The 27,982-nt window shown below is 35.0% G+C and overlaps 1 protein-coding gene across 1 annotated transcript; it reads left to right on the top strand.

Moving 5' to 3' along the window:
• Positions 1–305: 305 nt before the first annotated feature.
• LOC143256225 (WSCD family member CG9164-like) lies at positions 306–22,684 on the top strand. The gene is made up of 3 exons (XM_076513127.1): positions 306–1,052; positions 14,699–14,944; positions 21,100–22,684. Exons 1-3 carry the CDS (start codon positions 590–592, stop codon positions 21,516–21,518), a joined length of 1,128 nt encoding a protein of 375 aa, XP_076369242.1. The 5' UTR covers positions 306–589; the 3' UTR covers positions 21,519–22,684.
• Positions 22,685–27,982: the final 5,298 nt, after the last annotated feature.

Genomic DNA, 27,982 nt, shown 5'->3' with positions numbered 1-27,982 from the left:
TTATTCAAAATGATTTACTTCCAACAGACTGTCTCTTTAGATTTCAGATAACCATTGGTTATGAAGGTACCCGTTTGTTTTTCTAGTTCGACGTACACGAACTGCTTGGTCGGTAGACACATCTTACTCTCACTGTTCCGCATTAGAAGACAGAATCTAACTTTCCTTTAACAATGGAATATCCAATGTGTGGTATGATATGAAATATTACATGTCATGTCATATTCAGTTACGTCAGCGCTAAAGATTGGCCCGCTCCAGCACGCGGCGTCTGTCATTTATCTCGTGACGTCATCCCTCCACTCAATCCGCGTATTTGCTCCGTGTACTCATCTGTCGTGACTGTTCTGAGCTCGAGATTAGCACGAAATAACGTTTCCCAAGGGTAAGACTGAGCAATTCCGAGTTCACGGGTCAATGAAGAGAGGATGGGGAAAGAGAAAATAGAATGAGAAATCCACCGAACGAATGTGTCACGAGGCCCGAGCCTTGCTAGACAGTATTGTCAAAAAAAAAAAAAAAATCAAACAGCGACTGAAGTACGTTTTTGGCCTATCGCGGATTCAATCACTGGACTCGAAAATAAGACATGCCGAGCGAGAGACGTTTATCGAAAACCGAGATCCGGGTAGTATGGTCAAGTTCTCGAATTATCCGTCGGTTTGTGTTTTCTGTTCTAGCCGCTCTGATGATCACTTACATCGTGCTGTTCGTTGTCTTAGTGTCAGCAAATATTGATGTTTCAACGAGTCGCGAGCTCCAGCAGCGGGCAATGGCCGCATTAGAGGAGCCGCAACGCTTCCATTCAATCCGCAGCGACGACAGCGGAGCTTGGGGAGCCGGAATGTTATTCAGCGGACGAGCCGCCATGGCCAGATTGTTATGGAAGAATTCCGGAACGCTAGCCGTGTTCCCCAGATCTAAAAGACTAAGAAATATTTTCTTCTGTACCATTCCTCGTTTTCAGAATCCTCCAGGCCCACTGATAGCTCTGGCTTCATTTCCTGGATCAGGGAACACGTGGATTCGGTACCTTGTACAACAAGCTACTGGTGAGTAGACTTTGAAAGTTAACGTAAAAAAATTACCCTTTTGTTCTGAGTTTAAAACGTGTGCTTTAACCCTGGACGTTCCGTGATTATAAATATTATTATTTTATTATTGAATCACGATAATTATTTCTCATAAAACGATGCACGTGGAATGTTTATTTCTGTTACTTCTTTGTTTAGTTTTACAAATTAGATTGTTGTATATCGTATAAAGTACGTCGCACCGACTCGCGCGATTTGTAGAAAGGGGTAAAGAATTCATTGTTAAAAAGACATCGTATATCGAATGTTTCCCATTAAACGCGTTTCTTTTACAGATAGAATTTACTGGAAACGTTTAACACACACAAAAAAGCAACTGTTTGTTTAATTAAAAATTAAAATAATTTTAACGTTAATTCTTTTCAGATAAAGTTTGATATAGAAAACTAAAATGAAAATGGGTGGTCTAATTACTAAGTAATACGAATAGCGCTCGAAACATAAAATCTTGCATGACACGTCTTCTGAAGTGAAAGGTACAATGTTGATAAAATTTTCTTTTCGGAAAAAAAAATACATTTCTGTTATTTTTGTTAACAAGAAACCCACTCGAAATAAAAATGTATCTCCGAACGGCTGGTATGGGTATTAACACTTTTATTGACAAGCAGAGAACAACGTTTCGACCTTCCTAGGTCATCTTCCCAGACTTTGTTTTCTGCTTGTCAAAAAAAGTGGTAATACCCATACCAGCTGTTTTGAGATAAACATTGATTTTATAACATATAAAACACAAATCCACACAATGAGTTATTTGTGCTCTGCCCACCACGATTTTCCTAACCCTGTTTTTAGCAGTGTGAGATCACAGACGTACCGCTGAGTCACTGTTTTGATCTATTTTGTATTTTTATCAATACAATAAAGAGAAATAAAGGAATGCGAAGATAATAAAAAACAAAATAATAAAACTATAAATCATCAAACCATTTGGACACTGTAACATGTGGGGCTGCCATGGGCACTCGACTCGCAATTCCGAACATATTCGCCGTTAAACCATTGAGGCATTATAATGTGACGGTCAGTCCCACTCTTCGTTAGCAAAAATAACCCAAGAGTTGGCAATGGGTGGTGCTGACTATCTACCTTCCTTCTGTTCTTACACTGCTAAATTAGGGATGGTTAACGCAGATAGCTCTCGTGTAGCTTTGCACGAAATTCCAAACAAATCAATTCAAACTACAGCATACGTATAAATAAATTCATTACTAAATAATGAACAATCACTATAGTTCTAACGCAAAACTACACAATGGAAAGTCTAGTGCCCTGTTCATCGCAGGAGTCGAACCGGTAATTTTAGTTCTTTAACTTACCGCTGATCTACTGAGAAACAAATAAATAAGTAACGACATTAGCCTAATTATTCCACACGTTCATTGAAGTATCTCAACAAATGTATCTTAATCAACTAAATATATGGTAATTAGCTTTGAGAAAAAAATCGCTATTTAATCCGAAGCGTGTGTGAGTTATTTAATTATCAGTTAACGATCACATGGTTAACATAGTGAATTCACATTTAAATATTCATATACTTCGAGATATGCTCAGGTGATCGCCATCTTCTGTGTATAAGCAAATTTTGAGTTAACATTTTGAAAGAGAAAGAAAGGAAAATACAAGCCCATACCCCAAAAGGTTACGTGTGCTCCTCCCCAGGGAACTAAAAACATCTAACAACAGAACTTATGAAGTTCTAAATTGAGTTAGACTTGTTTATTGTTTTTACACGTCGTAGTACTCAGGATGTGCAGTGATTTGTATGTAAACAATTTGTTCACTGGATCCAGTTAGGATTTTGCTTCTTGCAGGGTGTCAGAAACGTGTATTCTGCTCCACAATATTTCACTCAGTGCTTAGTCGAAATGTGAGACATAAACACACGACATTTAACTTATGGTATCTCCATAAAGCTGTAAATAAAAAAAAACACGACAACACCAAAAACTCGTTGGTAGATTACAAAGCTATGTAGCTATAGATTTCATGTGCTTACCTAATAGTGGCTTTGGTTGAAACTCTAAATTTCGGAGTTGACAAGGTGGGTTCGAATCCATGCAATATCACAAAATGTTCCCTCACTTTAAGACGTTGGTGCGTTATAAAAGTAACAGTTAATATCTTAGCGTGAATGACATGTGGCAAGTTACTGCTGACTGTCAGCAGTTTAAAAATAGTAGACAACCGTAGTAGATACGAAAATAATTATTTGGTCTTTAATTACCCTAACACTATTTACTTATTTGATATTTATCCACTCTAACACTTTTTACTTCTTTATTTTATCTAAATTAACATTTTTACTCATTTTACCCTTATCCAACCTAACACGTTTTGACTGGTTCTCTTCTTCTATATATTCAAAAACTGCGTTATGAAGTACGTGTTTATCCCTAGTGGCCAAACTGGTTATACTAAGTTAGAAAATAACTAAAATAAATATTTACTTTATCAAAGAGAACATTATATTGAAGATTATCATAAATAATTTACACGATAACCAATTAAAAATAGCTAAACGTAAAGTTTAATACTCGTGACATGAACAAATAAAATCAAAACATTGAAACAAGTATAAAACGTTCACAAATTACAGGCTCGAGGTAATATCTGCTACAAGTAATTCTTGTAAAATTACTTTTACAAGTAACACACCACAGATTGTGTAATAAAATTTTCAATATACAAATGAGTCCGCTAGTAATGCAAGCTGACTCCCATTTGATACATGTAAGCACGATTTGTAGTTGAATATGAGGGTAAATTTGTATAAGTAGTAAAATTATTTGCTACAGTGGTGGATATTATGTTTTTAAAGAAACTAAAACTCTAAGGAAAGTGAGAAAATTAAACTAATTTTAAACAATAAAATAATTTTCAAATACCTGAAATTCAAATGGTTTTATCCAATAAAGAGTAATATGTTTTACCAGTCTTCATTAAATAATTTTTATCAAAAATATCTTTCAACCGTTGATAAAAAGTATTGTTTAATGATCTGTGCCAAAGTCCATAAATCATTTACCCCTGTATATATGTCTTTTCCTTTGTACTTTACTGTGCTGCTAGGAAAGTATTGTCTTTGGCGTCTCATTTGTCAATCTGTTTTGCGAATCAGACGAGACATTTATGTAACCAGTAAATGATCCAAATATCAGTGTATATATACTATAAAGTTGGAAATGTTAGAGTCACTGAAGTACGTGTACTTTGTCTCGTTAGTTCGTGAATACTTTGGATACGGAAATTTTGAAAGATTTGAACTAATACTGTACAAATAAAAATCAAAGTCCAACGTTCAGTAAACACTGGTTTGTTCTTTAGGCTCATCGGTTTATCTTAGTCTGTGTAATCCTAGACTATTCTTTATTTTTAACGATTAAGAAATGGTGCTTTGATTGGAGAAACAAAAGCAAAAGTAAATACTGACAAGAAACTGTGACTGACCTTCGTATTAAGTCAACAGCTGTAACATTAACTGCACGATTCGATCACCTCACGAGGCTTAAGAATGATGATAAGTTATTCTTGTTTACACTCAGATTATAAGAATCAATAATGTGGTTGTTTACATGTTGGAGTAAAAGGAAAAATTTAATTTTGATCGTAACTTTACTTTATGTATCTATGTTTAACTGAGTGCATGTATGTATGTAAAAAATAATCTATGTAAAAGATTTCACACTTAATGTATATACTTAATTGTGTGTCTATATAGATGAGGTTTGACATATGACAGATATATTTAATCTAATATATGAATATGTCTTTACACGTAACGTATATAGTTAACCGTCTGTCTATATAAAAGATTTTTAATCGTGTCTTTATAAATGATTTTTACACCTAAAAGTTGTATTTAATAGTGTATTTATATAAATTACTTTTACTCCTAAAAGTAGGAGTCTGATATTTAACATATATACTTAACTATCTCTCTGTATGACTGATTTTACACGTAACATATACACTTAACTATTTCTCTGTATGACTGATTTTACACGTAATGTATATACTTAACAACTTATTTGTATAAATTATATTTACACTTAAATTAAACGTGTGTTTACATGATGTTTCACCCATAATACACATACTAAGTCATCTTTATACACTTATCGGATGTGCAGTCATAAGTTTCACAGCGAAACGTTAAGACTGTGTAAGTACAGATATAAGTGATTTATTGTACCAGAAATGATCTATGTAAGTGATAAAAACGAAATCGTTTGACGTCATTCGACACATTCGTCCAGGATCGAAAGATCCGTCAATGGTCATCTAACCTAACGTACTGCATAAAAAACAACAACAAAAAGGACTCGTAATATGAACGTCATTTGTAGACGCTGTTTATATTTTGTTTTTGTATTTATTTTGTTTTGAGCAAACACAAGATGTCACTGAAAGACTCCTTTGTTAGACATTTGAATTGGAAGCTGTTATAGAAAGATATCACATATCTGTATGCAAATTAATTAACAACGTAGATAACTCGCTAAAGCTCTGATACTCTATATCTTCTCATATGAAACATTAATAATACTCAGCGTTATTTCGGTAACAAACTGATATGTTCTAAAATAATACTTTATCACTTCCATTAATAAACTTTCATGATGACAAGAAACCAACTTTAAGTAAAAATGTATCTCGGGACGACTGGTATGGGTAATAAAGTTCTCTGCTTTATTTTGGTAAAAGTGTTAATACCCGTACCAGCCGTCCTGAGATACATTAATAAACTTTCAATCTCATTGCATAAATAATTATTTTCCGTGCAAGACTCCGTATTTTAAAACGTATAACTCGTTGAGTTTAAAATACCAACAAAAATATCATTCTATTAGTCATTATTAGTCACTATTTAGATATTTGCATGCTGAGGTGGTAAGATTTATGTTATATAATAAAGTTTTGTACCAGGTTTACAGTACATACTTTGTTTAGGAGATTACACAAAAGTACGTTTAGTCAGATAAATTTATAAGTTAAAGAGAGCAGACATTGTTATTTGTTTTAATCTTGGTGTGCAAGACTGTCGAATTGTTTCTAGATATCCAGAAACATTTTGTGTGAAGATCTTCGTCGCATGTCTCGTCGAGTCGATGAAAGAGGTCATGACTTGGAACTGTATTTATCGGCTGGCCGTGACGTAGGCTTTGTTGCCTGGTGTTAATTTATGTGTTTCACGGCTCGGTTCACCTGGATAAAAAAACAAAAAAAACGTTGTTATTCTCAAATATTTCTTAAATTTTTACACGTTGATAGCAATTGTTGTTCCAAACACGAATATTTAGTGACTTCACCTTCCCCCTGGTGAGTAAAGGTGCAGTAAGTACTGTCTATTTATCTTTGTTAATGAGCCTGGCATGTCCAGGTAGTGCGGGTGCTTGACTCGCAATCTGAGGGTCGCATTCCTGTGCCACTTAAACATGCTCGCCCATTTACCCATGAGGGCGTTACAATGTGACGGTCAGTTCCGCTATTAATTGGTAAAATAATAGCCCAAGAGTTGACGGCGGATTGTGATGACTAGCTGCCTTCCCCCTAGTCTTTCACTACTAAATTAAGGACGGCTAGCGCGGATAGTCTTCATGTAGCTTTGCTCGAAATTCAATACAAACTTTTTGTTATTTTGTAGTTCTTTAGTTGCTGCTTTATTTTTATTTCTAGCTAGTTTCCCGTGATCCGCAAGAGGTAGCAGTTGTAGTTTCTCTTCGTCTAGCAAGTTCCTTAAAGGTTCACTGGTTGCTATGGTAACTTCGTCGAGTTTTTTTTTCTTTAACACTATATCTTGTGACTTCCTTCCTGTTCTTTTCAGATAGCAATGGAAATCTTTATTTTTTGAATTTGGGGATAAATCATGGAGTGAAGCAGTGAAATATAATCCAGGTAAATTTGGAGTGTTGAAATAGATGACTTAATGGCCTAGAAGTTTCATTATAGAAATCAATCTAAACGATTGTCTCTGCTCATGGGAACCATGACCCTTGTCTAAAAACAGTCTAAATTGTACTTAGGTCGTGCGGGTAAAAAGTAGGGAGAACCTTTCTTGTTTAGCCTATTGTAGAAGATTTGTGAAAATATTCACATTACTAACTTAGCCGTCCCTAATTTAGTAGTGTAAGACTAGAGGGAAGGCAGCTAGTCATCACCACCCACCGCCAACTCTTCGCCAACTCTTGGGCTACTCTTTTACCAACGAATAGTGAAATTGATCGTCACTTCATAACGTTCCCACGGCTGAAAGGACGAGCATGTTTGATACGACCGGGATTCGATCCCGCGAACCTCAGATTACGAGTCGAACGCTTTAATCCACCTGGCCATGCCGAGCCAACATCAAAAAAGGAATTTTGTCTAATATAAAAGAATCATTTGTTTAATCGAGTGAACCGCTTTTTCGAGAACAAAGTTTTAGAAATTGTATTCCAAATGTGTTAACTTTGGTTACTCTGTTAATGGAAGTTAAGACATATGAGACCTGAGTCTTATATCTGGTAACGCCAGATGGCAGCAGATAAACAAACGAGTTACTGGTGACTGGTGCAAGAAGCGTCAGTTCTGAGAAGAGAGAGAACTGTTTATGACTTAGTTTGTATTAACTAAACTTTTTAAGCTGTTCATTTTTAAGAAAACCCCTCTCAAATATGGATAGATTGCTGAAGAAACATGCATCAAACAAGAAAACTTCAAGTGACGCACAAATACAGCTTATTAGTTTTAGTGAAACTGAAGCTAATGAAAATAATTTGCCAAATTATAAACGTTCAAGTGATATGCAGCTTGGTAGCAAAGTAAAAAAATAAATACATCTTGGACTCGACAGTATTGTGATGTACATTTGAAGTATGGTTTTATAAAGGACTGTAACAATAATGACTCGTCATTATGAGTTCTTTGTTGTTCAACATTATCAATGAGAACATGAAACCATTGAAACTGAAATGGATGTCAGACATCTAGAAAACTCAAGTAAACCAATGGACTTTTTCATAAATAAGAAAAATGAAAGTTTTTTTTTTTCCAAACAAATAATTTCACACACTTTTTCCACGAGATCGTCCAATGAATATTTGGTTACGGTCTCATATAAAATTTAATAACTAATAGCCGAGACAGGTCATCCGCACGCTACTGGTGAAACGTTAATAGTTTTTGCAGTATGAATAATTACACTTCATGTTTGTAAAAACAAAAATAAAACCAGTTGAAGCTACTGTTTCTATCTAATTACACAGTGAAGGTAGAATTGTGGATATGGTGAAAAATATTGAAGAAACGTCGAGTTCACTGTAGTCAGTTTTTTCGTTACAAGTAAATAATAGTACAGACATAGTAGATAATGCCAGTTTAATGTGCTTCGTAAGATATGATTATAAGTACACAATTCATGAAGATTTATTGTTTTGTAAACCACTTCCAACAAGAACAACGGCTGACAAAATTTTTAATTTGAACAATAATTTTATAATTCAAACTGGTATTCAATTGGGGGAAAAAAATGTGTTGGAGTGAGTTCCGATTGTGCTCTCTCAGTGGCAGGTTCCCATACAGGGTTTTTTTAGAGGATCCATGCAGTTGCATTAGACTGTGAATAGATGCATTGTAGCGTTCACAGATTGGCATCAGCTATGAACAAGATACCCTTACTTCTGAATTCAACTGTTCCAAAATGTGTTAGATTCATGAACTATATAAAATCTAGATCGTTGAATTCCAAAATTTCTATTGCTTTGTGCAAATAATTATGAAGTGAACACGAGCATCTCCTGTCACACTATGAAGTTCGATGGTTATCAAAAGGAATAACTAATATGAAGAATGATGTTATTTTGGTTTTGAAGCAACATCAATAAAGGATGCAATATTTAACTTTAAAAACAGATCTCACAGTTTGCATTGGTTAATCAAAGTGGCCTATTTATCTGACATTTTTGGTTTCTTAAATGAGTTAATTCTAAATTTATAAAGTGCTAACATAAATATTTTTTAAAGTCCAGGAGAAGACATAGGAATCTATATATAAAAACATTAACTTATGGGCACATCGAGTTGAGAAGAGAAGTTTTTCTCTACCTTAGCAGAATTAAAAACCAAGATAAAGAAAGTAATATTTCAGATGAGATATCCTCATCAATCAAAGAGCATCTTTTGTGGCTAAAATCATGTTTGAAGGAATATTTTTCTCCAAGTGACTCCAGTAAAATGTGTATCAGCAACCAAGAACCTTTTTACTATTGATATAGGAAAATGAGAAAGGATTACAACTCAGTGAAACAGAAATTGATTCTATTATTAAACTGTTCTATGACACTGCACTAAAAGACCGTTTTAGTCAAGTCTCGTTGGTTAATTCTTGGCTGAACTATGGCGCTGAGTATCCACATTTATCAGAAAAGCAGTGAGATGTATTATGCTCTTTGTCATGACTTATAAATGCGAATCAGGCTTCTCAACGTTGATTTTCTTAAAAACAAGTACAGAAACAGATTAGATATCGAGCCAGATTTCGGGATCAAACTGACTTCTTTTCCTCCTGATTTGAAGTTGCTGTGTGATGAAAAACAGCATCATCCTTCTCATTAGATAAGTTATATCTTAAAAGAGCATTAATAAATATACATTTAATATAAAAACTAAATAACAATAAAGTGTAATTTCTTTTCACACAGTATTACTATAAAACATCTGTATATTTTATAATCGGGATGTATTGTAGAACTATTGCTTCCAACTAGATGTTAAGACTTAGCCACGTCTTAGCGGGTTATCTAATTAGGTACCTGAGGAGCCAGGGCCTCATAAAAAAATTACAAAGATAAACCGATTGACCCTAGTTGGAAAGGTTTGGGAAACGCTGCTATAGAACATCTAAAAATTTTAAAACAAAGAAACCATCGCAGGCCTGTGTTACTGGTGTCCTGTTAATGCATAATGTTTTTGAATGGAACAAAAACAATTAAAGAAACTATATTAACTAATATTTTGTAAAACTAAAATATTTGTTGCTCAATTTTTAATATGATCAGCCCTTAAAGTAGAAACTCTTTATTACACGAATACTTTGCAGTGAACATTGAAACTGGATTGGTTGACACAATGGAAAATAACCTTATTTGGTGTCTCAAAATATGGTAGACTTTTATATAAATGCAGACATCTAAACACTAAAAATATGCTATTTCATTTGTTTAAAAAACTGTAACCTCAAAATTGGATACCCATCCGTAAAAGTTAGACCCATAAAGTGATTGTTTCATTATAATTCATTTTATCACATTTTTCAGGGAGTGTTTTAACATCAAAGATTATCTTGTAGTCCTAACTGAACACACTTTTAATTTTCAGTATTCGTAATGGAATAACGAAGTTATATTGAGTTTTTTCTATAAGTTACTTTAGAAAATTAAAAATATTCTATTATCTATTATAGCGCACCCCCGTTGGGTCAGAGATAACTTTTCGAACTTACAACCTTGAAATATGGGTTCAATTTTCCGCGGAGGACAGAACGAAAATACACAATTGTGTGGCTGTGCGCTAAAACAAACACGCAAGAAATATCTTCTTTTAGCATAGAGATACATTTTTGATAAACAATATGATGCGTAAGTTTCTAACCATAATTAAACAAAACACTTCAAGTGTTCGGTGCAGTGTTGTTGTGCAGTTACAATAATTTGCAATATATTGTTATGCGGTTACAACAATGGTACCAATTGTTTGCGATACTATTACTATGTAATTACAATACTTGTGATTTATAGAATAAATAATTGTGTTGTGATATGTGTGTGTGTGTGTACGTTACACTTTTTTATTACTTGTAAACTCAGACCAGACTTACTGGATATATTCGGGAACCTCTCTAAACCTAAATTTTCATAGAAAGGATGATGACATAATTTGTTTGTTTGTTTTCTGATTTTCGCACAAACATACACCAGGGCTATCTGCGCTAGCCGTCCCTAATTTTATAGTGTAAAACTAGAGGGAAAGCAGCTAGTCATCACCACCAACCGCCAACTCGTGGACTACTCTTTTACCAACGAATAGTGGGATGGATCGTATATTATAACGACTCGCGGCCCTCAGACTATGAGTCGAGCGACCTGACCACCTGGCCAGTGACATAGTAACAAAGAAAACGACTTCAACATGAAATAGAAACTGAGTGATTGTTCTCAGTCACTTGTTTCTGGTCATTGCGGTAATGGATTGTGAATGATTCGTTTCTGGTCAGTGCGATATTGTGTGGTAAACATTTACTCCACGTGGCGAAAACTGATTTAATATCTTGTACAAATAACTGTGGTAGCTGCTTCACGAAAACTATATTTCAAGCATTCGATCAATCTGTTACATTTCTCTGTTGTTTATACTCAACTTATTAAGTTTTACCTGGAGTTATAATATTTAATGTAATGAATATTTCACTATCTCGGAAAAAAATATAGATGGATCCCTAGTGTCCAAACTGTGGATGAAGAAAGGAGGGTTCCCATCTGTCGTAGTTGAGGGTTGACACGTGATCTCTGTCCTTTTACACAGTTTTACTTTTTTTTTTTTTTACAATAAACGTCATAACAACAAGGACATTACTAAGAATGATTACATATATATGTATCGGTTGTTTTCTAATTCTACAATTTATATGATTTCCTTTAGCGTCAACATCATAGAAGTGTATCTGTTATTTTTTTGTATCAAAGTCACATCGGGCTATCTGTTGTGTCCACCGAAGATAATCGAACCACTGATTTTTAGCGTTGCAAATACACTGTTACAACATAGGACTTCAACAACAGATAAATAATAAAACAGGACGTTATCTGATTCGGGTCGTCTTCTATTTTTGTTTCGAAAAGATGTCAGGTGTGCTGTTTTTTCTTTTAGAAATTTGTTTAGCTTCCCACTCGATTGTTAATATTTACTTTCAATTCCTCTAATGAGATTTCGTTTCATAAAATTAACGTGTGTGAGTGATTGTGCTTTTATATTCAAAGACCTTAATTCGTTGTTCGAATCCTCGCCACACCAAACATGCTCGTCCTTTCAGCCGTGGGGGCGTTACAATGTGACGGCCAATCACACTATTCGTTGGTAAAAGAGTAGCCCAAGAGTTCGCGGTGGGTGGTGATGACTAGCTGCCTTCCCTCTAAATTATGAGCGGCTATCGCAAATAGCCCTCGTGTAGCTTTGCGCGAGATTCAAACAAACAAACTTAATTCGTTATACTGCAAAAATATTTTCATAGTGCAGTGGAACCCCTCTAAAGCAGCCACCTTCGGGACTGAGACAAATTGGCCTGATTAGAGGGGTTCCACTGTATATATTTGAAAATAAATCGAAGAAAGAAACACCCTTCGATCTTTATTCGTTAGTTTGTTGTAAAGTGAAAAGCTACACAATGGGCTATCTGTGATCTGCCAATCGCAGGTAGCTAATCCAATTTTTCAACGTTGTAAGTCCACCGATTTATCGCTGGGTCACCTGGGGGCAACATTCTTTAAAACGCAGACCTTGAAGCATCGTCTTTCTCACGTGCTGCACATACGTGTAGACAAATACGATACAGAAATTTTCAAAAGTCAGTCTTGTAAAATATTTATATTGCATCGTGGTTCCTGGTTGGGTTTAATACATAAATTAAGTATTGACAGGTTATTAGCTGAAAATTGTACGAAAGTTGGTCTGCTGGGAGAAACTTTCTTCAGTTTTATCACCAATAAAACAAACATGCCATGACTTCAGAAACGTGCCACTGTCTTTATACTATATATTCCTGACATATTCTCTAACAACAGTAGTCACAGTAGAAATTGACAACACTTTCCTATTTTCAACTTCTCTTCGAACCTCGTTATGAAGGTGTGTGTGTTAGTTCGTTGTTAAATTCATACCAAGACAATCGAGAGTTATACGTGCAGCAGCTGTCCTAATGCTGAAGTGATGTACTGGAGGGAAAGCAGATACACAACACCATTCACCGTTAACTCTTGGGCTGCTTTGATCGAATAGTATGATTTTACTGTTACTCTTATAACGTGTTCTGAAGGAGCTGTAATAAAATGAGAGCTCAGCCTCATACTTGTTGTATCATAGAGTTCAGTTTTACAGTTGTTTTATGGACGAATAAAAATGTATTTATTGGCCAGGTGGTTAAGAGACTCGACTCGTAATTCGCAGATTCGAATTCCCGTCACACCAATCATGCTCGCTCTTTCAGCCGTGGGGGCATTATAATGTGATTGTCAATCCCACTAATCATTGGTAAAAGAGTAGCCAAGAGTTGACGGTGGGTGGTGATGACTAGCTGCCTTCCTTCTAGTCTTACACTGCTAAATTAGAGACGGCTAGCGAGATAACACTCGTGTAATTTTCCGCGAAATTCAAACAAACAAAACAATGTATTTCTTGTTATGTCATAGAGCTCAGTTTCATGGTTGTTTCCTGGACGAACAAAGAAAATGAAGGTTTTCAAAGGTAATCGAAGTAACTAAATAAAAAAATATGTAGACCGAAGTAAGGTCAGCGCCTTTAAAAGAACTCTTTTATAATCTTTTAAGTATTTAACTTCAAAATTGAGAAGACCGAGAGAAATATTGGTACCTTACAATGTTTATAGCCCGACTATCGTTCGACTACCGGTGTAAGGTGACGTAGAGGTGTGTCTCAAAAGAACTTGAAATATAGTGAGATAAATTATCCAATTTTATTATGGTTGAAAAAAAACACTTTTAACGGTTATATCGATCGGGAAATATTCACACATTTATTTATAAGTTCCAATAATTTGTATAATAAATGGGTGCGTGGAAGTTGGAATAACATTAAATAAAAACTAACATTTTACAGACTCCCCTATTACCCCTCATGGTGATATCTGACCTCACCTACCCTTCCTCGCCCCAAGCTATAATATTTCACTAAAGCAACTTCGCCAGCAAAAAAATTCAATTAATAATTACATACATTTATCATTGTGAAAATTACCTAGACATTTACGTCAAAGCTCACGTGTCTGTCAACGCAGCCCTCTACAGAGTGTAGACGTCACTTTCCTGTAGACAGACGATTTGATCAAGGCAAAACTTATTTTCTCTTGAACGTGTGTTTTTTTGTGTTGTTTCTTATAGCAAAGAAACATCGGGGTATTTGCTGAGCCTACCTGGTTTTAGCATTGTAAATCCGGAGACATACCGCTTTACTAGCGGGCGGCGTATTTTCTCTTGACAGAAGAGAGATAAGAGATTATTTTATTTAAGTTACAAGTTTATCTTTGAAATCGGTGAGGTAAAGAACTCTGATTACTTGTGATGTGTTTTATGAGATTACAGAACAAGAGGGCAAAACTTCAATATTTGGAAAAGGCTGTCTGAGCTTCAATTAAATCCAAGCTTAGAGAATATAGCACTAACCCTAACTCTTGCTTATGCCACAATTTTCTTGTGAAACGTGTCACAAGCTTAATTGATATAGTAAATTATTAACATTGTCTTAAGGGAATCTAACTTCATCATAATATCCAAAAACTTGTCCGTTATTTTCGTTATACTAACGTCTAGTTTCATTTTGTTCATTACTTTCAGGATACTTGACAGGCAGCATTTACAAAGACTTCTCCCTGATGAAAAACGGATTTCCGGCTGAAAGTATCAACAACGGTTCTGTGATCTTCGTTAAAACACACGAATGGGGCGCCCCCGTGCGGCAACAATATCAAAAAGCGGTGTTGGTGGTACGGGATCCCTATGACGCTCTGCTAGCAGAATTTAACCGGAGAGCAGGGGGACATCTTGGTCATGCCTCAAGGGATAGGTTTACAAAGGACAAAGGTTGGTATTTCTTTGGGTTTAAAAAAAAAATGAAGAAAATACTAGTTGTTTCGTCCAAAGTTTTCTTTTGTAACGTTAGTTTTTGAAGAACTAGAACTAAGTGCACAAAATTCGTTCTACGTTAAAATGTATAATTTGAGACCGTGGCGAGTGTTACAATTATATAAAGTATTTGCCAAAATAATAGTTCCAGCATATTGTTATAACGTACTATCACAATGCATTTCTATAGTTTAGATGAACGACAGTTATGTAGAATAATTAGATATAAGGTACAATGCATATTTAATTGTCAGCGTGACTCTGGGTCAGAATATAGTCAACTGTCACCGTGACACTTGCCAAGATATTTAACTGTCACTGTGACACTAGATTAGGGTATTTAAATATCATAAAGTATATTTAGCTGTTGTTTTGATCATGTATTATATAAAAGTTAACGTGTTATAAGATTATAAAAGTTTCAAATAATATCGAAATATAAATAACCTATGAGCAGTAATGCTCGCCGAGGTTAAAAATATTATTTATTAAGGTAACAAATAACTATTTTAAATATTTTTAAGTAATATACAAAATAATTATTCAAAATTAATTTTTAATCCCTTGTTGTATGTATGGACTCTTAACGTCCTTCAGCAGTAAGTTAACGAACTTGCAACGTTGAAATCCAACGCTCGATTCCTCAAGTTAGATACATAAGATAGCTTAATATATGAATTTGCGAGAAAACAAACTCTTTGTTATGGTTTGTTCGAAGCTAAGCACAAAGCTACACAATAGGCTATCTGTGCTCTGCCCACCACGGGTATCGAGACTCGGTTTCTATCATATCGCTGTGCTACTCAGGAAAAACAAACCATTTATTTCTACCTTAAATATGTTTATATTATTTTGGTTTTCAACCTATCTATAAGAACTATATATCTTAAATCTTACGTTATATTGAATTAAGTTTTATTTTACCTTGAATTTAATTTTTGTTTTATTTTACAAATACTAATAATTTAGATACATACAATTATCCGAAACAGAAATATATTTAATAACACGCATTTATTTAAACTTTTTTTGTTATATTCATTTAAGGTAGTGGAGTCTTTTAGGTTTTATATTATTTTTGCAAACAAACAAACTAGTGACCCTAACAAAACCAACAACATACTTTAAACTGCCTTACTGTTACATAGACACTGAATTAACGAATTATATACAGACTTTATGAAATGCATAAACTTTTAGCAAAGTTTCTACATGCTGTGGCACGGTATGGCCAGGTGGTTAAGATGCTCGACTCGTAATATGAGGGTCGTGGATTCGAATCCCCATCACACCAAACATGCTCGCCATTTCAACCATGGGGTTGTTATAATGTGACGGTCATCACCACTCACCGCTAACTCTTGGGCTACTCTTTTTATCAATGTCTTACGCTGCTAAATTAGGGACGGCTAACGCAGATAGCCCTCGAGTAGCTTTGCGCAAAATTCAAAACAAACTAACAATCTACATGCTGTACTTTCAACAACCCTAAGTCGTTACGTTCACGTGTGTGTATGTCATAAAGTCCTATTGCTGCTCACGTGACGAAGTATGTGTAAAGATAAATTTAACATTAAGACTCCATCATTTGTACTATCTTCACGAGTAACTCACGAATCATCCGTTTCCATCTATTTACAAAGTTACCCTTGTTTCATCAAAAGTTTTCAACATTCTTTATGCAGAAAAGTTAATTAAACATCCATTTTTAATTATGAAGATTGAAATAAGTTAGGTCGTCTCTAAGACCTGGTTTTATCGTTGAGCGAAATTCATTGCTTAAAAGGGATTTGCTTTATGTTTATTATGAAGTTTACCAAGATATATATATAAAAGTTGCGATGTTACATCAAAAGCCCTGGTTACATTAATATGGTTGGAAATATAAGTAACCGGGCAGACATCTGGACTAATTAGGCTTTACTTAATGTCACATAAGAATCAGTGTTGTATATACTCACTTCATTTTAAGAAATTACTCATCGAAAATTATCTTATGCTGCCCTGATTTATTTATTATTTTAAGCACGAATTTATAATCGATATAAATATGTTACGGAAAGAAATGATCAATATTTGAAGATGAATAAACGTGCTATATGTTTTGTTTCAACCAGGACTTCACTTTTGTTTCAGGACGATAACAAACAGAAAAGGAACAGACGTTTAATTAATTCCATAAACATTTATTTATTTATTTTTAAGTTGTATAACAAAGAAACACAAGTTGTTTTACATGTGTGGGTACTAAAGCCCCTCATTAGTACAGCGGTGTGGTTACGGATTTACACCGCTAAAATCAAGGGTTCGATTCCCGTTGGTAAGCGCAGTAGTTAGCCTCCTGTGATTTTTTTTTTTTTTATAAGAAAACACACATTCGATACTGAAAATAATAATAATTCTTCACGTTTCATAATCTTTGTTGGTGAGCTCAGATTACGAACTCCATTTAATTTCTGTGGTGTATATTGGTATACAAGTCAAATTAATACTAGCAATAAACGATTTTATAACACCAAACTGTAGTTGTTTATTTAATTGGACATTCAACGTTTCGTTTTACAGCTAAAGAAGCTTTAAAGCGAAACGTTGATTGTGTAATTAAATAAAATAAATACATTAGGTTGTTATAATATTGTTTATTGGTACAACCCAGTTTGTGTGTCGTGTTAAAATAGCACTGTTTTTCAAATACGTAATATATGGTATGTTACAACATATCATAACGTTGTAAGTTGTCTCTTATTATGTAGTTTAATGTTTTGTGTACTATAAAGAGTTATTAGTTATCTGTAGTAAAGTGTATTTCTTTGCGTTTAAACTACAAAATATTGTATAGCAATATGATGTGCATGGAGTAGAAATTCATTAATTATTAAGACAGATGCAATACAAGTCAATTTAATTAGATTTAATATTTAAATATAATCTTATATCACAATCAACCATACTAGAGTAAGTTTTGTTTGTTGTAATTTCGCGCAAAACTACACGAGGACGATCTACGTTAGCCGTCTCTAACAGTGTAAGACTAGAGGAAAGACAACTGGTCATTACCACTCTTGAGTTACACCTTTACCAACGAATAGTTGGATTGACCGTCTCAATATAACGTCCCCACGACTGATAAGGCGAATATGTTTGGTGTGACTGGGTTTCGAATACACGTTTTACAGAGTGGGAGTCGAGTGCGCTAACCATCTGGCCTACAAAAAGTTAAACCTATTTATCTTTTATCTAAGATATGATGCAATTCTATCACTTCAACGTTTAGATTTAACGTATTTTAAATTTTTTTAATTCAATATTTGTAGATTTAGTGTAATTTTGAATATAGTTCATGGCTTTGTGGTATTCTTTCATATTGGCCATAATACAAAACATTTTTTTTACGAAACTGAACTGGTATTACCTACCTTACAAGTATCACAACTTACAGTATATTGAACGTCGTAGTAACTCCATCGTAGGATACTTAGTTTTCACTTGACTAACTCTACAACTGAGGAATCGTGGATCGTGTCTCTTTGTCCGCACTTTGGGACCGTATGTACTTTATAAGAGTGCCTTTTAAATCCTATTATTTAAACTATCAGTAGTTCAAACGTTGACAGTGGAGGATATTGACTAGCTACCTTCCGTCTTGTTTATTACTCCAAAAATTAGGTTTGGGACGGTTAGCGCAGACAACTTTCGTGGAGTTCCATATGAAATAAACAAAAGTGCTTTATAAAAACTTAAAAAGTGCCTCTGTCAATAATTTTATTTTACGTTTTTGAGACTAAATCATAGTGTATACATTAAACTACAGCAATTATTATTATTGTTATTTTAGTTCAAAGTTACACAGTGGGTTATTTACGCTCTCTCCACTAGGGTCTGGTTTGGTTTGTTTTGAATTTCGCGCAAAGCTGTGTGTATTTCGTATAGCAAAGCCACAAAGAGCTATCTGCTCAGCCCACCGAGGGGAACCGAATCGCGCAAAGCTACACGAGTGCTATCTACGCTAGCAGTCCCTAATTTAGTTGTGTAAGACTAGAGGGAGGGTAGCTAGTCACCACCGCCAAGTCTTGGGCTACTCTTTTACCAACTAATAGTGGGATTGACCATGACATTATAACGACCCCACGACTGAAAGAGCTAACATATATAGTGTGACGGGGACTCGAACCCGCGAACTTCAGATTACGAGTGGAGCACCCTAGCCATGCCGAGCACGGATAATCAGACCAGATATTTTAGTTTTGTAATTCTTCCAACTTATCGTTAACCCAATGGAAGATTTAGATAGTTCTCTGAACATTAGTAACCTAAATCAACAGTTATACAAGATGGAGGGAAGTTTTTATAAAGCTAGCTCGTCTTTTTTATTTTTTAAGTTGTATTAATTTGGGGAAATTCCGAACTTAAACTGGATCCCTTCTCTACTAATTATTCTAAAACAAATAAATAAAATTGCAGTATATTTATCATAAATAATATATTGGTTCTCGTTTATAAACGTTCGTTGTTTAAAAAATTGTAAAAAAAACGATTTCTATACAAGTGATGTTTTATAATAGTATACTTATTACATTTTTGGTAAACTGATTTTAGACTTTTTTACTAAAATATTAGTTCTATGATGATTTAATAGCTTTCAATCTTTGTATTTATCTACATCGTACACTTCTTGTTATGGTTGTTTTAACAATTTCTCGATTACGCTTTAAGCCTTTTTATTAAATTTCCAGTTATTTATTTTATTCTGTTTACTTATTTGATTGTAAAACAGTTGAACTTGAATTAGTTTCATTATCACTAACCTTACGAGAGGTTTAATAGCAAGTTGATCTCCGAGTGGTTTTCAAGTTATACTTTCGAATTCAGGATATATAGGGCGCCGTCAACCATCATAACTGTGGTGACTCTAAGGTGCTTATGTTGGTAAAAAGAAACGAAAAATAGAAAAACTACGACAGCAGAAAAAATTCGTGTGCTCAGTAGAACCAATCAGAGGACACATGAGTGTACTCAGTAGAACCAATCAGAGGACACATGAGTGTACTCAGTAGAACCAATCAGAGGACACATGAGTGTACTCAGTAGAACCAATCAAAGTACACATGAGTATGCTCAGTAGAACCAATCAGAAACATTTACACAGACGTATTTCCATAGCTACATGCTACATATTGTCTTTCCTCAAGTCCATCAGTCAAAAATTAAGAACTAGTCCAGATAACCCTTGAATAGATTTACATGACCTTTCGAAACAATCAAATTTATCAGTATGCATAACGAAACATCCATTCTGTTTCTAGCCAGGTGGTTAAGGTACTCGACTCGTAATCCAATGTCGTGGGTTCCGACTCCCCGTCACACCAAACATGCTAAACATTTCTTTAGGCCCGGTATGGTCAAGCGTGTTAAGGCGTGTGACTCGTAATCTGAGGGTCGCGGGTTCGCATCCCCGTCGCGCCAAGCATGCTCGCCCTTTCAGCCGTGGGGGCGTTATAATGTACGGTCAATCCCACTATTCGTTGGTAAAAGAGTAGCCCAAGAGTTGGCAGTGGGTGGTGATGACTAGCTGCCTTCCCTCTAGTCTTACACTGCTAAATTAGGGACGGCTAGCAGAGATAGCCTTCGAGTAGCTTTGTGCGAAATTCAAAAACAAACAAACAAACCATTCTGTTTCCATCAGTATGCACAACGAAATATCCATTCTGTTTCCACTGATAATTTCAAAATTCCAACCTCAGGTTCATCTCATCGAAAGGACCTAAACTCAAACATAGTTCCTTTAAACTATTTTTATTTTCAATATTTTTCCCAAATGAAAGTTTCAACTTCTTGTGATATTTTCAAGTGTTCGTGTTGTATTTTATAATTTTTTAAATGTTTTTTTTACGTGTTGTAACGAAAAACTGCATGTTTACATGTTTATGTAATGTAAATAAAAGATGGCGGCCCAAAGTGGCTTAGTTTTAAAGTAAATAAACAATTAAAATTGTCAACTGTTTCTAAATGAAGTATTAATTTGTTATTATTTTTCCTGATCTATTGTTGAAAATTATTCTGTATGTTTTTTATGTTGTGTAAATTAAAGAAATATGTATATAACTTATTTACAGTTTGGCGCAAGTTTGTAGAAATTAGCATCCGCAATTGGATGCATACAATTGTCGACTGGTTGAAGTTTCAAGGCCCAATTCAGGTCCTGCACTACGAAGACATGGTTAACAGACTTCCAGAAGAACTAATCAGGCTTACCAAGTTCCTAAATGTTACTGTTACGCGGCAAACTTTAAGCTGCACCTTGAGGAATCGAGATGGGATCTTTAAACGACGAAAAAAACTCGTAGATTTCGACCCCTTTGACCAGTCGATGAAAGAGACAATAGAAAAATACAAGGAGATTGTGAATCGTGCATTGAGAATCCATGCTCAAGGACTACAGGTTGGACTGGAACAATTAAGTTTAAAAACACCTGCAGGAACAACAGAAACAAAAGATATATTTACAAAACTTGAACACTCTGTGTATGTATGAACGTTTTGAAACTGAATTATGGCAAATTTCATTCATATATGGACCATTACTATTTATATATTATATAAAGTGATAGACACTACCTGAAGCAATGAGATAGGCTTACTAGTCTACGAACGGTCAACAGACAGTATAAAACTTAGACATAAATTTTAATTTTATAACTATGTTCAATATAAAATTTCGTTTGTACAAGCTATATACGTTTTTGTGGTTTATATTTATAGATTAAAATTAAGGTGCTAATTATTATTATTACTAGTTTTTAAGCTTTTTATTTTATATTAGTCGTGAGAATTTATTATTATATCTTTTTAAAATAATTTGTATTCGAATATAAATGTTAACTCGTTATTCATTTATTTATCTTTTAGTAGGTTATAAATTTATAGTGAATAGATCATACTATTAACGACGAAGTTTTTTAAATTAGTGTAGGATATGTAAACCTTTAATTTTTGAAAACATAAGTAGTTTATTACAGAAGCAAATAAAAACGACCGTATGTAGCGCACTTTTCTAGATGTAAATTATAGTTAGAAAAGTGGCCGTAAGAGGGGAGGAATGTTATAAATAGTTATATTGATCACCTATTGAGGGGCGAAGAGAAACAACAGTCTGACTGCCGTGGGTTATTTTTCGTTCCTTTCAGGGAAACGAAATAATAAGTTAACCGAAGTACCTACCCAGTATTACACCTTTTGAACTTACTAAAATTATCTACTCACCTATTTTGGCATGTACATATAATTAACTCGTATACTAGCCTAGGTAAGAATAGAGTTTATCAAACGTTGTTTGTATGTAAATTTTCTTTAATATCTGTTTACTTTAAAATATTTTGTTCACAAGTATGAACGCGATAACTGTGTTTACGTTACGTTTTTAATCTACTGTTCCACAACTTAATAAATAAGATACTTAATATAGTTTTGTCTTATCTACTATTTAAGTTATATTTGTGCCTCTCAACAACGGTAGAAAAACTTTTATATTTTTCTTGTGAAAGGAAAATTAACACTAGGCCTAGAAGGAAAATGCATGGCTTCCACTCATCTATGTAACGAACTGTTATCGGCAGTAGTATATTAATATACATAAAACGTTGGTAAGTCATGAATGTTTGGCTATTTACCATTGTCTAAAGTTCGTAATAAACATGTATCTTAATATGGTGGTTCTATCGTTTTAATTACATCGATAATAATTTAAACTAATTCAATCGTTCAACAACTTTAATAACAATGCTTTATCCCGTTCTACAACTTATTTTTATTTTAATCTGGGTTTTTCGTTTTCTGCGCCTGACAATTATGTTTTCTCGCAGACAGCTAAACGAAAAACGGACTTAAGGAACACGAAAACGAAAGCATGTGAAACGTTGTGCAAGGGTAGGCTTAACTATTACAAATGTACGAAGAGCAATAATTTTGACTTGCCCCTAATTTTTATTTTAGCAAGAATTATAAAAACCATTATTCATCTAAAAACATACTTGGTAATTAATTAATAAGGTACAGTCGTTCTGTGACATTTCATATGTGTAAGTGTTGTATAAGGCCAGAAATTGCCACAATTCTTACTATCTTATACGGAAACGATGGTAAATGAAGAGTCCCACAAAATAGATGGTAATCTGGCGAAAAAAATAACCAGCATAATACTGTTCAAAACAACTAGCACTGACTTTCAAAACTACTTTTTATAGCTTCTCAGCAAAATGACAATTTGTACAGTTTAACTGGAACATACAGGGTGACCCTACCCATCCATATGTTATGTTATATTCAACTACGCATGTATTATAAATTTGTTTCTTTTTATCAGAGAAATATGGCCGATTTAAGCCCATTTACACTTGAAAATGTCTCTGAGAACATGGCGTCACATAATATTATGTAGCGAGAATGAGCGACAACACACAGATACACTGGGTACATGAGATAAATGGATGGGTAGGGACTTACGGGCCACCCTGTATTTTTACCTGGCGAGCCCGAAAGGTTCACGATTGTACTGAGTTAAATTGAATAGGAATAGATGTTGGATTGTAATACTTTTCTAAAATGTAAGCTATACATTGATACAGTCAATCATCAAAGCTACTCCTTCAATCATTCTACTGTGAGTGTTGAAGTCAGTTGTTTTTTTAAAGTTTTAAAACGCAACCCATATACGTTAAAAATTAATGCGACTTTAGAAAAAGCACACACCAAATTCTGCTTATTATAAGCGGACTTGGCAACACCAGGTAGAGAAAGAACTGTGGAAACAACAAAAGTTTTTCGTAATGTCTTTTTGTAAACTAATTTTTAAAATGAAATTACGCTTCAAGATTTCTGGCACCAATAGTTCGTTTGCTTTGTTTTTCACTGGTGTACAATTATATCCATGTGTTGAAACATACAGTAAACTATGGTAATCACGACTTTGATTCAGTTTGGGAATGTTTCTTCGCAATTCAATGTGTAATACAAAAAAGTAATTTGGGCGGCGGTAATCGAGCGGAAACTTTTCGAGAATTTAAGCTGACATTGTAGGGGCGCTCAAAGCGGAAAAAAAAACACTTTTAACTATTATATTTATGCACATTCACTGAGATTGGTTCTGGGGTAAGACAAAACATCAAGATACGTGACAGCGGGAAACAGTCTTTGTGTTGTTTTTTATTATTATTATTTGCTTTTTGTTTGATTTCTGGCCTAATATTTTTATAATTTGGGCATCAAAACCTTTTTTCGTCCAAAACGCTATAACCGCTTCCAAATTTATCCTTTATTATCCTCTAAAAGCGTATTTAACTAAATTTCACTTCAAATGACGAGAACATTCCAATTATTACATGCTCTTAAATAACACTGCATTTGTAATATTTGTAATATAAAACTTAGCTATACATTTTGAAAAACAAATTCTTATGTGATTTAATTACTGAAAACTAGCGAACTATTAGAAATCAATAGGCCTAAAATTTATTAAAAATCACGTAAAATATAGGATTTGCTCAACACTTGGTTTAGAAAACTTTCTCATCATCTCACGTTTTGAACGAAAGGCCGCGTTTATTCTGAAATGCTGTGTTTACATGTCTTTGAATTTAATTCAGTGAAACGGACAGATTCAAAGGTATCTGAAAAAACTCAAATTCAGGTGATGTACGAGTAAAAATGTCAGGCCTATAAATATCTCAAATACCTTATTATTAATTAATTCTTTATCCTAATACACTAACCTAAGTGGAATCACAAGTTTATTCGTTTAATACAATTTACAATCATTACCAAACTATAATTACAATGGCTCAAAATTAAATGAGGTCTAACATCCTTTTTTGGAAAAGCCTGGCATGGCCAAGCGCGTAAGGCGTGCGACTCGTAATCCGAGCGTCGCGGGTTCGCACCCGCGTCGCGCTAAACATGCTCGCCCTCCCAGCCGTGGGGGCGTATAATGTTACGTTCAATCCCACTATTCGTTGGTAAAAGAGTAGCCCAAGAGTTGGCGGTGGGTGGTGATGACTAGCTGCCTTCCCTCTAGTCTTACACTGCTAAATTAGGGACGGCTAGCACAGATAGCCCTCGAGTAGCTTTGTGCGAAATTCCAAAACAAAAAGTATTTTTTGGAAAATGGGCTGAAATAAGTGAACGTTCTGTATTCTTACATGTTGTACTTCTGAATCCATGCAATCCGCATGAGATAAACACCTACAAGTGTTCATCGTTGCATTGTACAATGAAGATAAACTTGTCTGTTAAATTTAAGTAAAACAAATAATGATTTCTTCACAGATTCAGTTTCAATGTGTGTTTTCGACGATATGCTTGAACTAAATTTAAATACAACACCAATCTTCCGTTGCTTCAATGCGGCTTTCCATTAAAACAACAACAGTGTGTTTATATATATAACATTTAAATTGCACTTTCTCGAATAGTATTTCCAAGGTTTTAAAATTCGTGTAAATAATACTGTGATATTATATCACGCGTACATTACAACTAAACGTTGTGATACGACAGCTAAGGCATTCTATATATTAATCAACGACTATATAACCCTTGAACTTAAAGAGTAATACAATCTGTATCATATCGCTTCTTGTTTCACACACACACTGAATATAAAGTGCTTCAACCAGGTATCACTGAAGTAAAGAGATCTTGGTTTCGAATAAATGCTTTTTATTGTAATCCAGCCGTCTGGAATCGGCGAGAAGCCTCGTCAACGGGGTATAGAATGTCAACTTACTATTGAAATAGCACACAGCTCTCCCTGGAAACTGATATTAGACAAAAAAACAACAACAACAAAACACAGTGATACCTCGGTTCTCGAACGACTTCCTTCTCGAACATATTGTTTGAGACAAAAACAACGTCTCGGTTGTCGAACATAAACTCGGTTCATATATATGTAAAAACGGCTCGTTTGGTTGAGAAAATATTTCACGATGAAGAGCGAACCTGACGATAACCGAAGAAGGTCGAAACGTTCGTTGTTCGCTCTTCATTGTAAAATGTTTTCTCAACCCAAACGAGCCGTTTTTACGTATATATTTCCCTACAAGTGGGTTTTCTCGACATCACTGATTATAAACTCGGTTCCCGAACCAAGCTGTCGTGGCACGAACCCCCGAAATAACCCGAATGATGACCCGAACGACCATTTTCGGCCCACGCCAAGCTTGTCCAAAACATTTTACCCGCACCTGTCGCTCAGTCCACACCCCCGCTAAAATCTGATGTGAACGTTCTCGTTTTTCTTTTTGTTTTGTTGTTTTTCTAAATATTCTGATTAAATAAGCCACCTTTGGGTCAAAGAAGGATAATGAAAGCAGCAAACCAAAAAGAAAAGTTGTTAGAGCCACAATAGAGGTGAAAAAAAAGATCTCATAGCGAAGTATGAGAGTGGTGTTCGCGTGTCTGGCCTTGCTACACAGTTTGATATGGCGAAGTCTACAGTCTGCACCATACTGAAAAATAAAGAGGTCATCAAAGGAGCTGATGTTGCAAAAGGAGTGACAGTGCTTACGAAACAAAGATCACTAACAATGGAAGAGGTAGAAAAACTGTTGTTGATTTTGGTAAACGAAAATACACTTAGCTGGTGATAGCATTTCTGAGAAAGCAAAGCAGTTGCATGCCGACCTCCTGAAAAACACCCCTGGAACTGTGCTGATAAAAGTGATGCCTTTAAGACCAGTAGGGGGTGGTTTGAAAAATTCAGGGAGAGAAGTGGCATACATAGTGTAGTGAGACATGGGGAGGCTCCCAGTTCTAACAAAGACGCTGCTGATAAATTTGTTAGGGAATTTAAGGGCTATGCAGAAGTTGAGGGTTTTATTCCCCAAGTGTTCAATTGTGATGAGACAGGCCTCTTTTGGAAGAAAATGCCAAAGAGGACCTACATCACCAAGGAGGAGAAGTCACTACTAGGACACAAGCCAATGAAGGACAAGCTAACTCTATTGTTATGTAGTAATGCAAGTGGGAACTTTAAACTTAAGCAAATGCTTGTGTGGCATTCTGAGAACCCGAGGGTTTTTAAGAAAAATAATGTCCTGAAAAGTAAGCTAAATGTCATGTGGAGGGCTAATAGTAAAGCATTGGTATCCAGGCAATTTTTTATGGAGTGGGTCCATGAAGTGTTTGCCCCAAGTGTAAAGAATTACCTCACGGAAAAACAGTTGCCATTCAAGGCCCTTCTTGTGATGAACAATGCACCTGCTCACCCACCAGGCTTGGAGGATGGGTTGATGGAAAGTACAGTTTCATTACAGTGAAGCTCTTGCCCCCTAACACGACTCCTCTCATTCAGCCCATGGACCAACAGATCATATCGAACTTTAAGAAACTCTACACCAAAGCACTGTTTCAAAGGCGCTTTGAAATGACCTCTGACACAGTTAACCCTCAGAGTTCTGGAAAAATCACTTTAATATCGTCCATTACTTGAGGATCATGGACAAAACCTGGAGGGAAGTATCTTTGACAACCATGAACTCAGCCTGGAAGAAATTGTGGCTAGACTCAGTAGCAGGTAGAGATTTTAAAGGCTTTGAGACTGAGCCTGTTGTCGAGGATATTGTCTCACTAGGCAAGTGTATGGGTTTAAATGTGAGTGGTGATGATGTGGAGGAGTTGTTGGAAGACCACAACACTGAGCTCACCACGGAAGAACTCCAAGATATTCAGAAGGAGCAGCAACAGAAGGCAGCTGAGGAAGTGTCTTCAGATGAGGAGGAGGGAAGGGAGTATGTTCCTAGTTCACTAATCAAGGAAATGTGTGTAAAATGGGGAGAGTTACAAAGTTTTGTGGAAAATTTTCACCCTAACAAAGCTGTAGCAAACTGCAGCATAAACCTTTTCAATGATAATGCCATGTCTTACTTCAGAAACATTTTAAAATGCAGGCAGAAACAAAACTTTATTAGACAAGTTTTTAGTGAGAAATAGGTCCAGTGAGTC

This window comes from Tachypleus tridentatus, chromosome 7, assembly GCF_004210375.1.
Source record: "Tachypleus tridentatus isolate NWPU-2018 chromosome 7, ASM421037v1, whole genome shotgun sequence".
NCBI lineage: Eukaryota > Metazoa > Arthropoda > Merostomata > Xiphosura > Limulidae > Tachypleus > Tachypleus tridentatus.
This window is presented reverse-complemented; position numbering and strand designations above follow the sequence as displayed.

What these genes read in the sequence shown, in the direction of transcription:
- LOC143256225 (XM_076513127.1), top strand. Translation starts at nt 590, where the DNA reads ATGCCGAGCGAGAGACGTTTATCGAAAACCGAGATCCGGGTAGTATGG. An exon ending in CCTTGTACAACAAGCTACTG is followed by an intron (nt 1,053 to 14,698) that starts GTGAGTAGACTT and finishes CATTACTTTCAG; the next exon opens with GATACTTGACAGGCAGCATT. An exon ending in TAGGTTTACAAAGGACAAAG is followed by an intron (nt 14,945 to 21,099) that starts GTTGGTATTTCT and finishes ACTTATTTACAG; the next exon opens with TTTGGCGCAAGTTTGTAGAA.